Raw genomic sequence first — 19889 nt, 5'->3', positions numbered from 1 at the left:
GTCATGCTGATTGTGTCGCTGTGACTTGACCACAGCAGAGACGATGGTCTCCATGATGACAACTTTAAAATACCAACAGTAGCCAGAAGGGTTGTAAACCGCCTCACAGCGAATCACTCAACAAAAAACATGTTCGTCTCTCTTTGTTATCGCGTCGAGTGTCGTCGGCTACATGTTGAGTTATCTTAGCGAGCTAAACGTTTAGCTAAGCCAGCTAGCATGCTGTCTCTGCTATTGTTTACATCCAGTCCTGGTGATGGGCCCGGAGAGGTGTGTTAGCTAACCCGGCTACCAGACCTGCTAGAGGGGATAGGAGTCCTCCTGAAGACCGCTCTGTCTCTGTCTGGACCGGGGGTCGGCCATCAGTACTGCTGCCACCTCAGGGGGTAAGACCACCAGCATTTATACACTTTAAAACACAGACTGTTGTTCACTTAATGTGAGTTAAATCTACTGTACATGTCATTATAAACAGGCAGGTTACATTTACCTTTTACATTACTCATGGAGTGGGCCTACCTGTTAATATGTCTTGTTAGAAAGCTCAGGTAAAGAGCCTGATTGTTAACAGCATCTTAATGAATAATATATAATATAAATAAATAAATGAATAAATAAATAAATGATTGTACACTTATTGTGAGTTAAATCTACTGTACATGTCTTTATAAACAGGCAGGTTACATTTACCTTTACATACAGGCCTACCTGTTAACATGTCTTGTTAGAAAGCTCAGGTAAAGATCCTGATTCTTAACAGCATATTAATGAATAATATATCATATAAATGAATAAATAAATAAATGATTGTACACTTATTGTGAGTTAAATCTACAGTATATAGTCATTATAAAACAGGCAGGTTACATTTACCTTTTACATTACTCATGGAGTGGGCCTACCTGTTAACATGTCTTGTTAGAAAGCTCAGGTAAAGAGCCTGATTCTTAACAGCATATTAATGGATAATATATATACAAATAAATAAATGAATAAATAAATACAATTTTAAAAAAGTGGTTAAAATATGGCAAGTAAAATTAAATTAAATTAAATTAAAAATAAATAAATAAAATAAGAAAAGTTCAAAATATGGCCCTCAACCCAGCTGACTGTGGACGTGGAGGACGGAATCCGCCAAAATAAATAAATAGATATCTCATTAAATGTAGCAAAAATAATATTAGAAATAAATGTAACCATTAATTAATTGATAAAATGTGACAAAAATTTATATTTCTGTTTTAATTTGTTTCTTTCTTTATTTATTTCCTTTGTATTAATTCCCTTATTTATTTACTCTTCTGTTTAATTTTCCCTTTTATTTATTTATATATATATATATATATATATATATATATATATATATATATTAATACATTTTTAAATGTATGTTTTTATTTTTGCATTTGTCTTTATTCATTTTATTTTTTTACTGGGAACTGAAGCTGTTATCTATCATCATTGTCATTTTACTTCGCAGAACACTGGAGTTGCCGGTGTTACGGTTTAACAGGCGACCCTGTTAACTGGCGACTTTCAGCCGAATGAGTCTGTGGTTGTCGTAGTTACGGCAGCTGTTGAAAGCAGGAAGAGAATACGTAGCTGTCCTCGTGAATGCCTCTTTCTTTAGTATTTCATTACAATGTTTAAACATACCGGATTCGTCTTTGGAGCTTTGGAGTCTTGTTTGTGGAAACGTGTCCGCTATATTCTGCTCGCGTTTGAAACGTTGCTTGTTATGATGAATATGTTGAAATCAGGAAGAGCAGCGTCGCTCTTCCTGTAAGCTAATAAAAGTTTCTAAATACACATATTCGTCTTTGGAGCTTGTTGTAGTAAACATGTGTCACGTAGAAGAACCTCATCCCTTTAAGAAAAAAAAATGAATAAAAATGTCAGGTTTTACGGGATTTGAACTCATACCAAAATCACAACTTGTGTGGCAGACGGAGGTTTCCTCCAATGCGCCACCAGCACTGGGATGCTCACAGGTGAATGTCATATTTATCTCAAATATCACACGCTAAGTAGTCGCTCTGAGACGCAGAAGGCAGCCAGATTAACTTGTGACCACACTGTCCGTGTACTTCAGACCATCTGATTTACAACACAAGTAAGTGTCTGTTTATGTTGTTGTTGTTGTATTCACGTGGAAACATTGAAGTTTGAAGATCTCGCATCAGCTGCACCATAAAGAAAATGTTTTCAAACCAAAAAGGCACTGGATTGAGAATTGACCCAGACAACAACACAGAAGTCAAACACTCAAGTTATTTTTATTCAGGAGAGGCCAACACATTTCACTTGTAGCCAATCAATCTGCACAACATATGACCCTCTCAAGGGGAAAACATACTATTTACACAAAGGGAGAAGAGGCAGAGAATATTGCAGGGCGTACATGATGTTATGTTCACAATATATGCATCCATTTTTGACATATGGATTGTCTATGTTATATTTTCATTATATCGTTACTCTGTACACACACACACACACACAACATCTATTGCACGTCTGTACATCCTGGTAGGGGGATCCCTCTGTTGCTCTTCCTGAGGTTTCTTACATTTGTTTCCCTGTTCAAAGGTTTTTTTCCTCATTCAATGACAGGGTCGTACTGTAAAGGACAGAGGGTGTCGGATCCTGTACAGATTGTAAAGCCCCCGGAGGCAAATTTGTAATTGGGCTATACAAATTGAATTGATTTGATCTCTGCTGAACCTTCTTAGTGACACTACTGATATTCTGCTCTGATTTGAGGGTGATGATTGAGCCCAGGAAGCAGATGTTTATGTATGTTTTCTATAACTGATGATCTTAACTTTTAAATTTAATAGCTACTAACATAAATATATAATTTATTTTAGAAAGAACCTGTGTTAAATGGCTGCTTTGTGAATATAAGATTAAATAGTAGCAGGATGTACAGACATGTGTATGTTGTGCAGATTGATTGGCTACAAGTGAAATGTGTTGGCCTCTCCTGAATAAAAATAACTTGAGTGTTTGACTTCTGTGTTGTTGTCTGGGTCAATTCTCAATCCAGTGCCTTTTTGGTTTGAAAACATTTTCTTTATGGTGCAGCTGATGCGAGATCTTCAAACTTCAATGTTTCCACGTGAATACAACAACAACAACATAAACAGACACTTACTTGTGTTGTAAATCAGATGGTCTGAAGTACACGGACAGTGTGGTCACAAGTTAATCTGGCTGCCTTCTGCGTCTCAGAGCGACTACTTAGCGTGTGATATTTGAGATAAATATGACATTCACCTGTGAGCACCCCAGTGCTGGTGGCGCATTGGAGGAAACCTCCGTCTGTCACACAAGCTGTGATTTTGGTATGAGTTCAAATCCCGTAAAACCTGACATTTTTATTCATTTTTTTTTTCTTAAAGGGATGAGGTTCTTCTACGTGACACATGTTTACTACAACAAGCTCCAAAGACGAATATGTGTATTTAGAAACTTGTATTAGCTTACAGGAAGAGCGACGCTGCTCTTCCTGATTTCAACATATTCATCATAACAAGCAACGTTTCAAACGCGAGCAGAATATAGCGGACACGTTTCCACAAACAAGACTCCAAAGCTCCAAAGACGAATCCGGTATGTTTAAATATTGTAATGAAATACTAAACAAAGAGGCATTCACGAGGACAGCTACGTATTCTCTTCCTGCTTTCAACAGCTGCCGTAACTACGACAACCACAGACTCATTCGGCTGAAAGTCGCCAGTTAACAGGGTCGCCTGTTAAACCGTAACACCGGTCTACCGCTGCCTCGATGGGTTATTCCTAGTTCACACTACACGACTTTAGCCCTGATTTTCCGCTCTCTGACATTTTTTTTGGAAATCCCTGACAAAAGCCCCAGATCAGAGGAAACATCGGCGCTCAAACTTCATGTGTGAACTGTTCAAAGAGCAAAGAGGCTCGCCGACGCCTCGCAGACACATTCCAGATATCTAGCATGATAAATATATGGACTGGTCGGGGACTCTGACCTCGAGCTAGAGTCAATGAGAGCACAAGACACGGGTTGAAGGGAAACCTAGAGGAGGAGGGGTCGCCTGTAACAATAGGAACTTACTGTATGTGTTGCATTTGCAACACGGAGCAAAGTTGTTGTTGCTCTTAGAGTAATAAATAGTATAGGCCAGCAACTCCTGTGTTCTGAGAGGTAAAATTACAGTCTGATGGCTTTGGTGAGAGCATAGATACAACAGGTTCAGTTCCCCGTCAGAAAGGGCTGTCTGACAGCGGTCGGAAGTGGTGAAAATATTATTAATATAGCGTACAGTTAAACTGATATAGATTCTTTTAGGTGTCTAAAATGTGTTTTGCTGCCACAACAGTACTTTGCTTTGCTCCCGTGATGGTTGTTTCTCCAAACTCCATCTACTGTAGGTAATACACTGACTATAGAGAAGTACCTCATACAACCTCACTGAGAAACACCACAGCTATCCCTTTAAAGCATTTTAAAGAAGTGGTAAGAAACAGGTATAAAATCTCAGTAATGTTAATTTGTGTTTGTTGCAGTGATGGAAGTGTCCCCTCAGGATCAATCTCTCATGGCGATGGACCTGTCAAAGGGCTACTCAGTCAACCCCCTGACCCGCAGCCACACTGAAGCCATGGACCTGGCAAAGAAGCCCGAGTGGTACCACAGACGCCCGCCGAGCTGCAGCACCGAGATCAGCTCCTCGTTCAGATCCAGAGCCTCGTCCTCATACAGCTCACATCCTGACCCGGGTGCACCTGTCCACTGCAGAGACATGGAGCAGGGCCCTGAGTCTTTAGGTGGCTACATGAATTCAACACTAGCTCCCGGGTTGGATCTGTACCGCGACAGCAACCTGTGGCATCCGGGTTTCTACGGGCCCGACCAAACTGGCAGTCCGGTTCTCGAAAGCAGCGGTGGAGAGGAGAGCGACAGCAACAGCGGCTCTGATGTTATTTTCCTTGTGTCCTCCGCTAAGGAGCCGCTCTTATGCAGTCCTTTCATCCAGGACAGCGTGAGGCACATCGTGGAGCCTCTGTCCCCCGCCGTGTCCTCACTGGATGAAGGGAGAGGCTGCTATCACCTACCTCAGCCTCTGAGCTCACCCAGTCCTGACAGCTCGTACTCAGAGGACTCGTCAGACAGCTCAGTGGACATTCCTGTACATCACACCAGACCCGTAGTCCTCCTGTCGGACCTAAGCGCTGTTTACGGCAACCCTGCTGAATATCCCGTAGATATTTCAAGCGATGACAGCGACGTTATCGAAGTTTCAGTCACAAACGAAAAGACGAAAACCTTTTCTTGCAAGAAGAGTGTTTCTTGTAAGAAGAGTGTGGCGAGAGAAACTCCTCCTCAGAGCGACGATGAAAAAGCTCCGCGTAGAAAAGTTCGACGCAGCCCCAGAATCAGGAAACCTGTGTCTGAAATTCCTCAATATACCTGCAGCGGGTCTCGGCACAGTTTGAGGAGACGAGCTAAAAACGACGCGGTGGGTATTTACAACGAAAATTGCGATTCAGATGACATGATGGAGTACGCGGTGAGGTTGTTCAGCTCGGGCGCAGACGAGTCGGCCTCGCAGCCAAACTTGTCACAAAGAGTGAGCAGTAATTCAGAGGAGTCTGACGAGGACGTTCGGACAGACAGGAAGTCACCGCAGAGAGAGTCGCATGAGCAGCAGCCTCGCTGCAAAAAAGTGTCGCCCGCGAAAAGCATCAATGGTAAACGAAAGAAGCCCCCCACCCTTCCTAAAACTAAAAGGTTAAGAACTAAACAGAACCAAAACTGCAGGGTCGCACCCGAGCAGCATGAAGGGAAAACAAACAAAAAAACTGTTGCAAGACGGAAGAAAAAAGCTCGCCAACACACCGGACCTGCTGCTCTGTTTTCTCCCAGAGAGCCAGAAATCAAGCTGAAATATACAAATTTAAAAGGGGAAAAAAAGAACAAAAAAGTGAGAAACTTTTGCCCTTTTGTTCACATGAAGAAGAGGATGTGCACTGTTGTGAACTATCAGGAGGACGAGGAGACAGTCAGGAGCAGCAGAGGACAGCAACAGAAAGCCACCAGGTCTCTGTCGGGGTTTGTCCCCAATACGTCCTGTTTCCAGTTGGGTCGCTTCAGCCCGGAGAGCAGTTGTCATGCGTCGCTGTTGTGCTGCCTGTGTGGTCAGACGGCCAACGCCGTGGGCCTCGGGGACCTTCACGGCCCGTATTACCCCACCAACCCGTCTCAGTACAAGAGTGAGCAGAAAGAGGAAGAACAATCAGTCGTCAGCAGACGTTCAGTAAATTCCTCCGATGGTTGTGACGGTCACGACTGCGTTGCTGTCAAAAGTTTGCTCAAGAGCGACGACCACTCTCTCCCAAAGGTACCGCTTCGTCTGGACGAGGGCTGGATCCACGAGGACTGCGGTATCTGGTCCACCGGCGTCTTCCTGGTCAGAGGGAAGCTGTACGGGTTAGAGGAGGCGGCCCGGGTCGCACAAGAAACAGTGAGTGACGTCTTAACTCTCTGTGGACTTGTATCATGATTATGTATGTGTGATCCTTTTAGAGCTGCAACAATCGATTAGTTGTCAACTAAGTTGACAACGCGTTATCGCGTTAACTATGACAGCCCTACTATTCTTTAATGAAACATTACACATTTAAGTTTTGTGTTACATGTGGAAAGAGTTCTGTCTGATCTAATGTTGCATTGAAAATCAATATTAATATTGTTTTGTGATAAAAGTGCTCTTTTTCTTTTCAGACATGTTCAGCGTGCCAACAAACGGGTGCAATAATGGGATGTTTCCAGAAGGGCTGTCCCAGAAATTATCACTACAAATGTGCCATTCAGTCAGGTACAGTGAGACACGTAGATAGTGTAGTAGATATGAGAAAGTATGTAAGCGCTTATCTTGTGGTTTTTGTGTTTGTTTCCTAAAATCTCCGCCTGCGTGTTTGAACTGTGAGCACGATGAGAGCTTGAGTCACTTTTCTTCGCGTGGGAAGGCTGTCGTTGTCACTCGGCCTGAGTCATCTTTAAGGATATAAAAGCTTATTTTTCTGTGTTTGTGTTTTTCAGGCTGTGTCTTAAAAGAGGACAACTTCTCCATTAGATGTCCAGAGCACAAGGTGAGTTTTAACCTTGTTAGTGAGAGCGTTTCAGTCTCTGTTGGTCCAAAGTCTTTGATTCAGTGAGGTGTGGGGAGCTGCAGGGCCTCTAGGGGTCACTAGTGTTTTCTGTGTTCTTTCTAAATACTTCATCCTGCATACTTACTGTATGAGGAGTGTGGTAAATGACATGTGAGTATGCAAATGTAGTGCAAGATCAAAACTTTGTTAAACAATTAAACAACAAAGTGAGATTTACTGCAAATTAATATTGATATTTGTAAAATAAAATATGTGTAATAGTGTCAAATCAAGTGAACTGTATAGAAACCACGTGTCCATTGTGGTCTGAGGTTTTGTTTTTATGGTCTTTGCTAGACCCCCTAAACATAAATACAGTACTATATACTGCCCTACCAAGACAACACACAACAACACAATTGGGTTAATACCAGAATCTGACTTCTTGTTTTTTATGGAAAATTATTCTGCCACAGAAATGTATAATAAAATAGCAAAAAAATAGCTATTAGTTAGATAGTAACTAGTTTTTAGCTCCACTTTGGACTAGTGGATTTCAGGTGATTTGCTGCAGCCTTTAAATCACATAATTAAATGTACTAAATGGTAAATTAATAAATATTAATAGTAGAGATACAGACAGACAGTAGCAGAACAGAGATACATTTAATTCCTATAAACTATAGACTGTAAATAATCAAAATGAAATGGCAATCAAATGTATTTAAATAAGCAAACTAGTTAAAATAGAGCACATCTGCTTGTAGATGCTGTGTTCTGCCTTTTCATTCGTAAAGATTATGCAACTGGAAAGTGCAGCATTTGCATTTTGTAGGTATCATGTAGGTTCAAATAATCAATCAGAATCTGTTTATCAGTTTGTCAGCTACGCTTTTGACTGAGCTGCTGTCTCAGTTGTCTCAAAATTATTTTTGGTGGGTTTATTTATATGTGTTTTATTATTTGTTTGTATCCAACAGAACAAACTGTTCACAAGTGTAGCCAGACAACGCAGGAGATGACGCGAAAGACATTTGGGGGCACTGGAGGTAAGTAATATATAAACTATTGTGGAGCTGCAACAATCAGTCGATTAGTCGATCGCAGAAAGTTAATCCGCAACTATTTTGATAATCGATTAATTGTTGGTGAGGGTTACAGCTTCTCAAATGTGAGACTTGGCTGTTGAAAAAACACCTGAACACGACACGTTGAGAGAAAAGCCCACAGGAAGAGCGCCGGGCTTTGAGGCAAATTTTCGTAGGTGGCAAACGGCGGTACTTCAACTTCTGTGTCCGTCACGTGATACCATTGGGCCCAAAAAGACTTTTTCCCATAGACTTACATTGGGAAAGAGACATCTGTTAGTAATATATATATATATTGTTAGCTGCAGTTCTACTCGTTTGTAATTGAAAAACTTAGAAATATATAAGAACAAAATCATCTTATGTCCAGAAATACATTTCTTCATCTTTCATGTCATTTTAATGTCATTTCTTTTCTCCAGAATGATCTCCTCAGGGTGCGACGTGATCTGCCTGATTTCACCTCGGCTGTTTTATAACACTAATTTTAACGTGAGCGTGTGTCAGTGGGAAAACTTTCTGGTAAGATTTCACTCAAAGACGGATCAACCAGGGGGCCACTTTTAGGGTTTTTATAAGATGTGTCTTTGTTTTGTTCAGTCTCTTTAACGCAGGCAGTTGGACTAGATGGTGTGTGTGTGTGTGTGTGTGTCTGTCTGTGTGTGTGTGTGTGTGTGTGTGTGTGTGTGTGTGTGTGTGTGTGTGTGTGTGTGTGTGTGTGTGTGTGTGTGTGTGTGTGTGTGTGTGTGAAAGGATATTTATTCCTCTTCTTAAAGATCCACACGGGGACTAGCCATGTCACAAATACAGTTTATTATTTGAACATAATAATTATATTAGAGTTTAATGAGCTTTATTGATTTGTTGTATAGAATATGACATCTTTATATCAGGCCTCTTCTTCTTTTCTTTCTACAGTTTTTTGTACTACTTTTTTTATTACTGTTCGTGCTTCAGTCATCACATAACAAACCTTTATTTATTTCCATAAAGCTGCATGCACAGTTGATGTTGCTACCATGCACTTTATCGGTTGTTATTTATGTCTATTTTTAGACTTTGTTCTTCCCTTTTTACTAATATTATTTAAATTCAATGTTAAGCTGCACTAAACAAGATTTATATATATATAAATATGGAATTCCTGTTTAAAGCTGAAGTAGGGCTCCTGTCGCCTCTTAACTGTGACCACAAACTGTACGTTCATCATATTTAGGCACATTTATTTCTGGTGTCAGGTTTGGATGCTTCTTTGATTATCATTAAATTTAAGATTAATAAACTGAAAACGATGCGTTCACTGTTCAACGGTCGAGTTGGTAAATTCTTCTCTTATTGTTCTGTTACTGGACTTCAGAAAGTGTAAAGTTAAAGGGTCAGTTCAACAAAATCACAAAAAATGACTTACCCTGAAGTGGTCTAACTCAGATTGATAAAGTTATTAGAGCTGAAACAATTAGTTCACAGAAAATCACAACAACTATTTTAATTATTATTTGATTAATTATTAATTTATTTATTTTTTCCAATAAAAATGGAAAACAAAAATATGAATTCAATTCTGCTGCTCTCTGTATTATATCATTGTAAATGTAACATTTAGAGGTTGTAGACTGTTGGTCAGACCAAACAAACTATTTGAATAACATTTTGGGCACATAGGAGCTACAGTTCCCGTATTTCTTTGGGCTTTGGGGGATGTAAACAGGAAGTATAAGCATTTTTTTAAGCCTATATTTGTTTACATTTTGGCAAATTTGAACCATTAAAAGTATGCCGAAATACTGTGTGACAACTATTGCTAGATTAGTTTGATACTGAAAAAGAAATGTAAAACATGCCGATTCTCAGGCAAGTTCTGAAGTTAAAAGGAGCGTCTGTTTTTCCCCCTAGGATTTACTTGAGGCCCGTTTATTTTAGCCTGCATTTGTTAACGTAATCCGGAAATTAGTACCATTAAAAGTATGCCGAATTAGCTATTAGTAGTTCCTGTTTTCAGTGTGCCCTTGGATGTACAGACAACTATTGCTAGATTACTTTGATATTTAAGAAAACTTAAAAACGTGCTGATTCTCAGGCAAGTTCTGAGCGTCTTTTTTTCTAAGCGCATTAATCAACATTTATTTGACCAAATGTAAAAAAAACTGAAAATTCTCCACGCTGAGGTTTGTAGATAATCCTCAGTAAATCAAATTGTACATAGTGTCATAACTTAATAAAATACCACAGGAATATGTTTTTTTTTTTGTGATTTGGGTGAATTGACTCTTTAATATATTTCAGCTGCCATGTAGAGCTGAAGTTGCCTAGTGCAGCTTTAATTATCCATCTGTGTATGAGCTTTTGTATTTCAGTTCACATGATATGACAGATGACAAACAGCAGTTAAAACATTCATTGTTTAAAAACAAAGGCTTTTTAAGTACATTGTCAATTTGTTTTCATGCCTTCACTTTTTATTATTTGAGGAATAAAAAGATAATTCATGTTATTTAATAAAAAGTCAATAAAACTGAACCCTTGTCTTTCTCTATCTTGAAACTGACAAATCGATTTAGAAACACTGATTTGTGCGGTGTTTGTTTTGTAAATGTTGTTTGTGCAGAAACTGCTGCTCCTACACAGGAACAAAATGTTCTTCCTGCTGCGAGAAGTGAAGTGTGTCTGGGTTTTGGCAAGTCACCAAATATCTGAAGGGGGTTTATTCTCAAAGTTTATATCTTTCTTTTTCCAAAGAAGTGAACATGTCTGCCAGGTTTGTGTGAAAAACAAGCAGAGTGACTTTTCTGAAGAAAATATTTCAAACCGATATTTTAAATCCAACAATTTATGCAGTTTTTATAATCAATGTTTTAATCAGTTCTGAAGCATCTGATTAGAATTCTGAAGGTGTCAATTATGATATTTCATTAATTTATGATAATCCTATTAATAAATTAAATCTGTGAGCTTCTTGGTGTAACTGACAGAAACATGAACAGCCTCAAAATAAGTTGATAAAATGTAAGAAAATTGATCATTTGCAACATTAAAAGTTTACTTTTCTTAATTGTCTTCAGGATTTACTGAATGTGCAATGACAGTATTTACTTTTTACCTCACAACTTTGCAGCCTCTTTAAATTGATTGATTCTTTAGATTGATACCACTCATGTCTGTACATTAAATGGGTGTTTCTGCAACTACAGTCACTTTTAAACAGGTACACAAAAATGACATATAGTGGTTAAGGTTTTAATCCGTAACATGTTTATTTTTTTATTGTTTTCATCACTTGTTCTTACTAAATGTCCTTACAGCAACATAACAATAACATAACATAACATAACAATAACGTTCATTTCAGACATTTTCCTGTTTTAATTTATTTCTATAATATTTTTAAGACATTTAAATTCATTTTCATCAAGCTTTGTGCATATAAAACATTTTTTTTTTAAAAACGGGATTTTGTGATTTTCTCTACACCTTTAAGAATTTAGACAGTTACCATAGATGTCAGTCTTCATACACAAAAAAATATATATGTTGTGTTTTATGACCGATATTGTAATTCTAATGTCTAATGACACGTTGCAGAAATGACATTTTTGGTAATATGTTAGATAAATGGCAGCTACGGTCTGCTACATTAGCTTTGACTCTTAGCATCTATTGAGACCACAGTTGTGGGACATAGTGAGACCATAAGCTCATGTTTACAATGTTTACTGAGGTAATAAATCATGTGAGAAGTAGGCTCATTTTCTCATAGACTTCTATACAATCAGACGTCTTTTTGCAACCAGAGGAGTCGCCCCCTGCTGGCTGTTAGAAAGAATGCAAGTTTAACGCACTTGAGCATTGGCTTCACTTTAATTTTGTATTACTTATACTATTCTATATTATATGTTGATTACTGTACTATACTACATTTTATGTTATACTATGAATCAGATTACACCACTGTCGCTTTTACCTTATAACTTTGTCTTTAATGCTCTTGTATAGCTTATATTTTTACTTTTATTTTAGTTTTATTATATTTTTTATATTTTATATATATTTATTATAGTATTTGTATATATTATTATTATTATTATTATTATTTATATATTATTATTATTATTATTATTTATATATTATTTATATCTATATTATATTATTTATTATATTATTGATTATTATATATTATAATTGATATCTATATTATATTATTGATTGTATTATTGATTATTATTATATATTATTTATATATATATTATTTATATATATTTATTATTTTATTATTATTGTATTATTTTATATTTTTTATTATATTTTTTATTGATTTGCTTTTTTTTCTATTTATCTGTATTTCAATAAAAGCTTATCTTATCTAGAACTAACGCTTGAGACCAGAGTGGGTGGAGCGATTCACCTGTCCATGCCCAGGGGAGGAGTTTAGAGAAGGTGGAGGTTATAGATATATAACGGCAGGGTGTGATCTGTTCACTTCCTTTGTCTGAGGCCATGTGACCACACCAGTTAATTTGTTTGGACAAATCCCAGTTTGTCTCACACCATGCTCCCACACCAGTAAGTTTGGTAATAAAAATTCTGCCATTTTTTTTGACGTATCGAGTCCTATTTTATTGTTTGTATCTGACTTCTTAACCGATCATGATATATTGTTTTGTAGGATCCTGATGGAGAAACTTCCTTCTTTAAGAAGTGGATGCATGAATAATGTAAGATAATGTATGTACCTTTTTTGTTTATTATTCTTAGTTATGGTATACATGGCAATATATTTAAGTTTGTTTATTGTACAGAAAAAAACATCCATTCCCCCTCATGCAATAAATGATTAAATGGCTCTTGGATCCTTGTGTTTAATGTGCACACCAGATAGAAGCTCTATGGTCCAGTCAACTTTATACTCCCTAATCAGGCAATAATAATCTAACCTGAGTTCAGATAATAGTCTTTTTTTTCAAACCATATTCTGATGAATTAATGCAGAAATATTGGCTGTTATGATGAAACATAATGTATAAAATCTAAATTTATCCTTATTTTTTTTCCTCAAAGGAGAAACATAGGATTTGTGATTTACAGATCATTAACTGTTAACAGCTGAACGCGTGAGCTGCTGCAGTACAGTTTATATCTAAGTATTTTCAGTCAGACTTTCACACTGAGCTCTGCTTTTGGAGTCAACACGTGCGTTGTAGTGATAAAATCTATCTCTGGAAACGTTTCACAGCTCTTCTTCAGCAGCACATGGAAGATGTTTTCTCACCTTGTTGCACTCAGAATAGACTCGCTGCTCTCACCTGCTGAAATAACCTCAGACTGAGTTTAAAGCCACCATGTTGGCACTTTTTTAAATGTGTTTCAGCAGCTGTTGTTTCATCCCAGCTTCTACTTGAAGATGGTAAACTTTTAATTTGATGGTATTTCTGGGGAAACCATGCTGAATAGGGAAGTTGGTGAAAACTATAATGTTTGAGTAGCATGCTGACATTTGCTAATTATTCATTGACAAAATGAAAATCGGATTGTAGATAAATCTGGAAACAACACATTTCTTCTCTTTGTATGAGGTTAATGTTTTTCTTCTTCATGGTTCATGATGAATACATGTAGCCCAATAAACTAAATTAGCTAAAACACACAGAATAGTCCTACAGTTAATGAGTCAGTGTGCCATAAACTCACAATGACATTGCTAAAATGCTGCTGTTTAGCAGGTATAATGTTTACCATGTTCACCATTCTAGTTCAGTGTGTTGTCATGGTAACATTTGCTAATTAGCAGTAAACACAAAGTACAGCTGATAAGATAAGATGAACCTTTATTAATCCCCAGGGGGAAATTCAGGTGTCAAAGCAGCAAAGCGCAGATACAGAGGTACAGGTGTATGCAAAGATTATAAAGCAATAAATAGAAATACAGAATATACATAGTAAATGAACATAGTGAATGGACATAGCGTGTACCGTCCGTCAATAAAATAATGTAGTGTACAATAAATAGATGTAATATGTGCATTCTATAAAATGGTATATGGGATGTAGTTTAAAGAAAGTTTAAAGTGCACCAGTGGTTAGGAGAGGTGGCTGCATATAGTGCGTGTTTTAAGTTTAAGGTAGTGCAGGCTGATGGGAATGACGTTAGTTTTGCAGGTATTTGGTCATAAACCAAAGTAATGGACAACTTTAATTTTTAACCTAATAATGGTGTTAGATGAAAAGTTAAATGACAATGAAGTTATTATAATTCATCCTGAGGGGATATGAAGGTCTCAAACAATTTTTTCCAAAAAGTCAGAGGATCACCAACGTCGGTACAATTCATCCTCTGGAGATATGAATCTTACATTTTTTTTTAATTTCAGTTTATTTAATAAGTTATTTCAGTATGGACTAAAGTGGTCCTCCAATAGAGTGAACAGACCAACATTGCCATCCCTAAAAATGTAATCCACCATGTAGGGAGGATGTACTTTTCAGGTTGCACCGTCATTAACATTTATTTTAACATTGTCATTTTGAGCATTTAAGCACTCTGATGTTAGTATTAGCAGCAGCTTTATTTAGCAATTGGTGCCAGTTTAGTTTATTACATTTATTCATCAGGGACCATAACAAGAAAACATTAATCTCATACAAAGAGAAGAGATATACCAGATTTAAGCTACAAGGTAATTTCCATATGTCACTGGATAATCAGCAAATGTGAGCTATACACTAAATTAAGATGGTAACATTATAAACATTGCCATTCAGGTTAACTGGCGTTACCATTTAGCGAGCATGTCTGTCTGGGGTTTATTCTGAAATGGACGTATACTTCTAAAACGTTATCTCAGCACAGTGTTTACGCCTGCAGCTTCAAATGAAATTTCTCCTTGTTTTTATTACTCCTCTTTTATTGCCTTTTTTTCCCTTTTTCCATTGTTCTCCTCCTCTTCACCAGTTCCCTCATCTTTTCTTATGTTCAGTTCTCAATGTCTGTCTCTTTACTTTCATATTACCATCCCTCGCCCGGGCTGCAGGCTTATCTCTGCTTTTAGGACTGACAGGATCACAGTCGTCCTCTATCTCTGCAGCACAGACCTGCTGCTTTAACACAACATGCTGCTGCTGAAACAAGTGGTGGAAAGTAACCGAGTACATTTACTCAAATTCTGTGCTTAAGTACAATTTCAAGGTACTTGTGCTTTACTTGAGCATTTTCACTTTATATAACTTCTACTCCACTACATGTCAGATGCAAATATTGTACTTTTTACTTCACTACATTTATCTGTCAGCTATTTTTTCATCCCCTTCCTGTCCAGTGAAAACCAGGTGTCTCCAGATGTGCTGATGTTGAATATTTGTGATAAACTGAAGGATGAAGTGTTCCTTCAATCCTCCTCCTTCTGAAGCTACATTAAACTCTTTAAAAAGCCTCTTGGATCAGCTGGAAAATGCATCATCACAAAGCTGAAAACGGGCTGTTTTACTGACTTTTTAGAGATTCGTGGTTCTCACAGGACAGCATATGATGATCTTATAGACCATGATGCATTGCTGTAGATTAAACTAGCCAACAGGATATGAAGGAGTTAAAATGCAACATACACATTAATGCAGCAGTTATATTAATCCAGAAACATTCGGTGGAATAGTAAAACACTGACAGGGAACATTTTATTGCACATTGAATGCTTTTTACTTTAACTATTTTAAGTATATTTTGCTGATAATACTTAGATACTTTTACTTAAGTTTGAATGCAGGACTTTTACTTGAAGTGGAGTATTTTCACAGTGTGGTATTAGCACTTTTACTTAAGCAAAGGATCTGAATACTTCTTCCACCACTGAAGGAAACTGACAAACATTAAGATCTTTATTTAACTAGGAAGTGCAACATGCAAATAAGATGTAGTTTTCTGCTGTGAGCCGTGTTTTGATGCGTAATATAGAAAAAACATCAGCAGAACATAGAGAACAGGAAGAACATGCCATGTCTGGAGAACATTCAGTTCACGCTGTTGATCAAATTCTGCATCATGTTTGTAAGCTCACATAGATCATCATGATTTATGGCCTCGTGCTGTGTCGGCAGTAAAAATCGTTTTAACAGCACAACTCCAGAGTCAGTTTGCCAACATGTTATTATCAGTGGTGGAAGAAGTATTCAGATATTTTACTTGAGGAAACGTAGTACCACAGTGTAGAAATCCTCAAAAAAGTCCTGCATTCAAAATCGTAACAGAGTATTTTTACACTGTAGTATTACAACTGTTACTTAAGTCAAAGATCTGAGTCTTTCTTCCACCTCTGAACATCAGTCACAGAAACCAAGCAGATGAACATTCATTGTATTTACTCTTCCGTCTGCCTTCTTGCTGGTGGTGAATATGTAAACACGGTGGTGGGAGAAACACTGAGATCAGTGAGTGCAGCTGTAATTGCTATGCTGAACATGCAGTGATGCTCAGCTGCACTTAGCTGTTTTTCGCCCCTTTGGGTCCTTTATATCCGAGCAGACTTGAGTTTATTTTGTTGAACTGACACTGGAAGGACTAATTTCATCTTTCTCTTTCGTGTCTGTATATAAAAACACTGAGGTGTTATGTAATTCAGCTTCCAGTGAGGTTTTGGAGGCAGACGCTGCTCATTACAGCCGAGCTAGAAACATGCCCCTGTGGCTTTACAGCTTCGTGGGCCGTTGTGAGTTTATTAGAGCATAATTATGTGACCGACATACAGCAAACCTTGATCTAAAGCCCAAAATTATCAGAGTTTTAGTCTGTTTTCATTCTGTTTCAAATGAAGATGCTGAAGCAAGAATGTACATTTCTGAGTTTTGGCTTTAAATCTGCAGTTTGATCAATTAAAATTAGATGTTGGTATCGACTATAATGAGGAAAATGTGCTTAGATTATTGAAAGTAAAAGTACTCGATACAGAAAAATGTCCCTTGTAACTGTTATACTATTATTTATTATATCAATAGATTATTATTATTATTCATGCATTAATGTAAAAGCAGGATTTTACTCTACTACTGGTTGAGGTGGGGCTCATTTTGAACTATGCTGTTCGGTTATGAAATTGGCTACCATATTATGACTTTTTATGACCTTTTTTTATCACATAATATACAATGAATGTTTATGACATTATTTATAACATGCCAAACTATGACTTTTTAATGACATTTTTTATGATATACACTATGACTTTTTTATTTTTTCGACATAATATACTATGACTTTTATTTTCAACATATTGCAGTAAGTCTTTCTTAATTTTTTTTCGACATACTATACTATGACTTTTAAAAAAAATGTCAACATACTATACTGTGACCTTTTTAGACTAACTATACTATGACGTTTTTTATTTTTCGACTTATTATACTATGACATTGTCTTAATTTTTTTTCGACATACTATACTATGACTTTTAAAAAAAAATGTCAACATACTCTACTTTGAATTTTTTCGACATACTATACAATGACTTTTTAAAAATGTTTCGTCTTACTATACTTTGACTTTTTACTTTTTTTCGACATACTATAATATGAGTTGTTTTTTTTAAATACTCAACTATGACTTTTTTGCATTTTTTTCCAACATATTGTAGTATGCTTTTCTTCATTTTTTTACGACAATACAATGATTTTTTAAAATTTTTTCGACATAATATACTATGATTTTTTTTAGACAAACTATACTATGACTTTCTTAAAAAAAAAATGACATACTATAGTATGACTTTTTTTTTTTTCGACTAACTATACTATGACTTTTTTTTAAAACAAATTCAAAATACTGTACTATGACTTTTTTTATTTTTTCAACATTGTATACTATGACTTTGTTTATTTTTTTCATCATACTATGACTTTTTTTCAACATACTATACTATAACTTTTTTTCACTATAGTCATAGTATAGTATATTGGAAAAAAATGCAAAACAATCAGTCTTATTAATTGAAAAAAGTCATAGTATAGTATGTCGGAAAAATAAGTCATAGTATAATATATCGAAAAAAATCATAATATAGTATTTTGAAAAAAAGTCTATACAAATGCATAGTTTAGTGTGTGAAAAAAAAGTCATCCTAATGGATGTCGAAAAAAATGCATAGTATAGTCTGTTGAAAAAATTAAAAAAGTCAAAGCATAGTATTTCGAGAAAATTAAATAAGTCATAGTATAGTATGTCGAAAAAAGGTCATAGTACAGTATGTTGACATTTTTTTTTAAAAGGTCATAGTTTAGGGTGTCGAAAAAAAGTCATAGTACATTATGTCGAAAAAAAGTAAAAAAAGGTCATAGTATAATATGTCAAAAAAAAACATAGAATAGTATGTCAATTTAAAAAAAAAAAGTCAAAGTATGTCAAAGAAAAAGTCATATTACAGGATGTCGAAGAAAATTCATGATAAAGTATTTTGAAAAAAAGTCATAGTATAGTTTGTAAAAAAAAAAGTCATAGCATAGTATGTCAGAGAAGTCATAGTATAGTATGTTTAAAAAAAGTCATAGTATAGTATGTCAAAAAAGTCATAGTATAGTGTGTTTAAAAAGTCATAGTACAGTATGTCAAAAAAATAAAAAAGTGATAGTGTAGTATGTTGAAAAAGTGATAGTATAATATGTCGAAAAAAAAGTCAGTGTCGAAAAATAAAAAGTCATAGTACAGTATGTTGAGGAAAAAAGTCATAGTACAGCCGAATTTTTTTTTTAAAAAAAGTCTTAGTGAAGGATGTACAAAAAAAATGCAAAAAAGTTATAGTATAGTATGTCGAAAAAATAAATAAAAAGTCATAGTATAGAATGTCGAAAAAAAGTCATAGTACAATATGTCAAAGAAACTTCATAGAATAGTATGTTGAAAAAATTTGAAGTCATAGCATAGTATTTCGAAAAAAAGTCATAGTATAGTATGTCGAAAAAAATAAGTCATAGTTTATGTAAAAAAAATGTCAGTATTGTATGTTGACAAAAGTAATAAAAAAAAAGGTCATAGCTTAGTATGTCAAAGTAATGAAAGATGTCATCGTATAGTATGTCGAAAAGATTCTTGAAAAAGTCATAGTACAGTATGTCAAAAGTCTTGTACGTCATAGTATAGGAAGTCGAAAAATGTCATGCAATAAGTCATATAATAGTGTCATAACAGTTGTAAAAAAAGTGATTTAAAAAAAAAAAGTTATTGTATATGCAATCTAAGCGGCAGCTAGCTGTAGCTTCATATTAACGGTTAAGACATGAGTAATATCAAATCTTCCAGAAATGTCAAACTATTCCTTTATTTTAAAAAAGAACAGGGTCCACTTTTAATTCTCGAGATGTTTATTCCAACAAATGTTCACCACAGTAACAACTTCATGCAATACTTCTGAAAAACACAAAAGAGATTTCTGAAACATTTTAATCCTGAAATGTTTAAAACATTCGTCCATCTTGTCTCACATTTTCAGGGTTTAACTACCTTATTAAACAGCAAAACACTGGAATAAAAAGTTGAGGGCAGGTAGTATCCCCAAATACTTAATTTATTTAATTTAATTTTATTATCAATCAGCATATTCATTGTTAATATTTACCTGGATCCTGCCTACTTCTCAGAAAAAGGTCCAAATATATCACTTGTTAGATACAGTATGTTACCTGCTCAATGAA

General features: G+C 35.9%; 1 protein-coding gene across 1 annotated transcript; it reads left to right on the top strand.

Moving 5' to 3' along the window:
* Positions 1-2: 2 nt before the first annotated feature.
* Positions 3-8924, top strand: LOC141780547 (uncharacterized). Its single transcript, XM_074655816.1, has 6 exons — positions 3-386; positions 4555-6512; positions 6773-6866; positions 7091-7140; positions 8121-8189; positions 8651-8924. Exons 2-5 carry the CDS (start codon positions 4557-4559, stop codon positions 8160-8162), a joined length of 2142 nt encoding a protein of 713 aa, XP_074511917.1. The 5' UTR covers positions 3-386; positions 4555-4556; the 3' UTR covers positions 8163-8189; positions 8651-8924.
* The last annotated feature ends 10965 nt before the right edge of the window (positions 8925-19889 follow it).

Source organism: Sebastes fasciatus, chromosome 13 (genome assembly GCF_043250625.1).
Source record: "Sebastes fasciatus isolate fSebFas1 chromosome 13, fSebFas1.pri, whole genome shotgun sequence".
In the NCBI taxonomy this organism is placed as follows: domain Eukaryota; kingdom Metazoa; phylum Chordata; class Actinopteri; order Perciformes; family Sebastidae; genus Sebastes; species Sebastes fasciatus.
Note: the sequence above shows the minus strand (reverse complement) of the source record. Positions and strands in the feature narration are given on the sequence as shown.

Excerpts from the sequence above, each read along its gene's own strand:
- LOC141780547 (XM_074655816.1), top strand. The coding sequence starts at position 4,557 with ATGGAAGTGTCCCCTCAGGATCAATCTCTCATGGCGATGGACCTGTCA. Across the intron at positions 6,513-6,772 it reads CCCGGGTCGCACAAGAAACA|ACATGTTCAGCGTGCCAACA; the intron begins GTGAGTGACGTC and ends TTTTCTTTTCAG. Across the intron at positions 6,867-7,090 it reads CAAATGTGCCATTCAGTCAG|GCTGTGTCTTAAAAGAGGAC; the intron begins GTACAGTGAGAC and ends TGTGTTTTTCAG.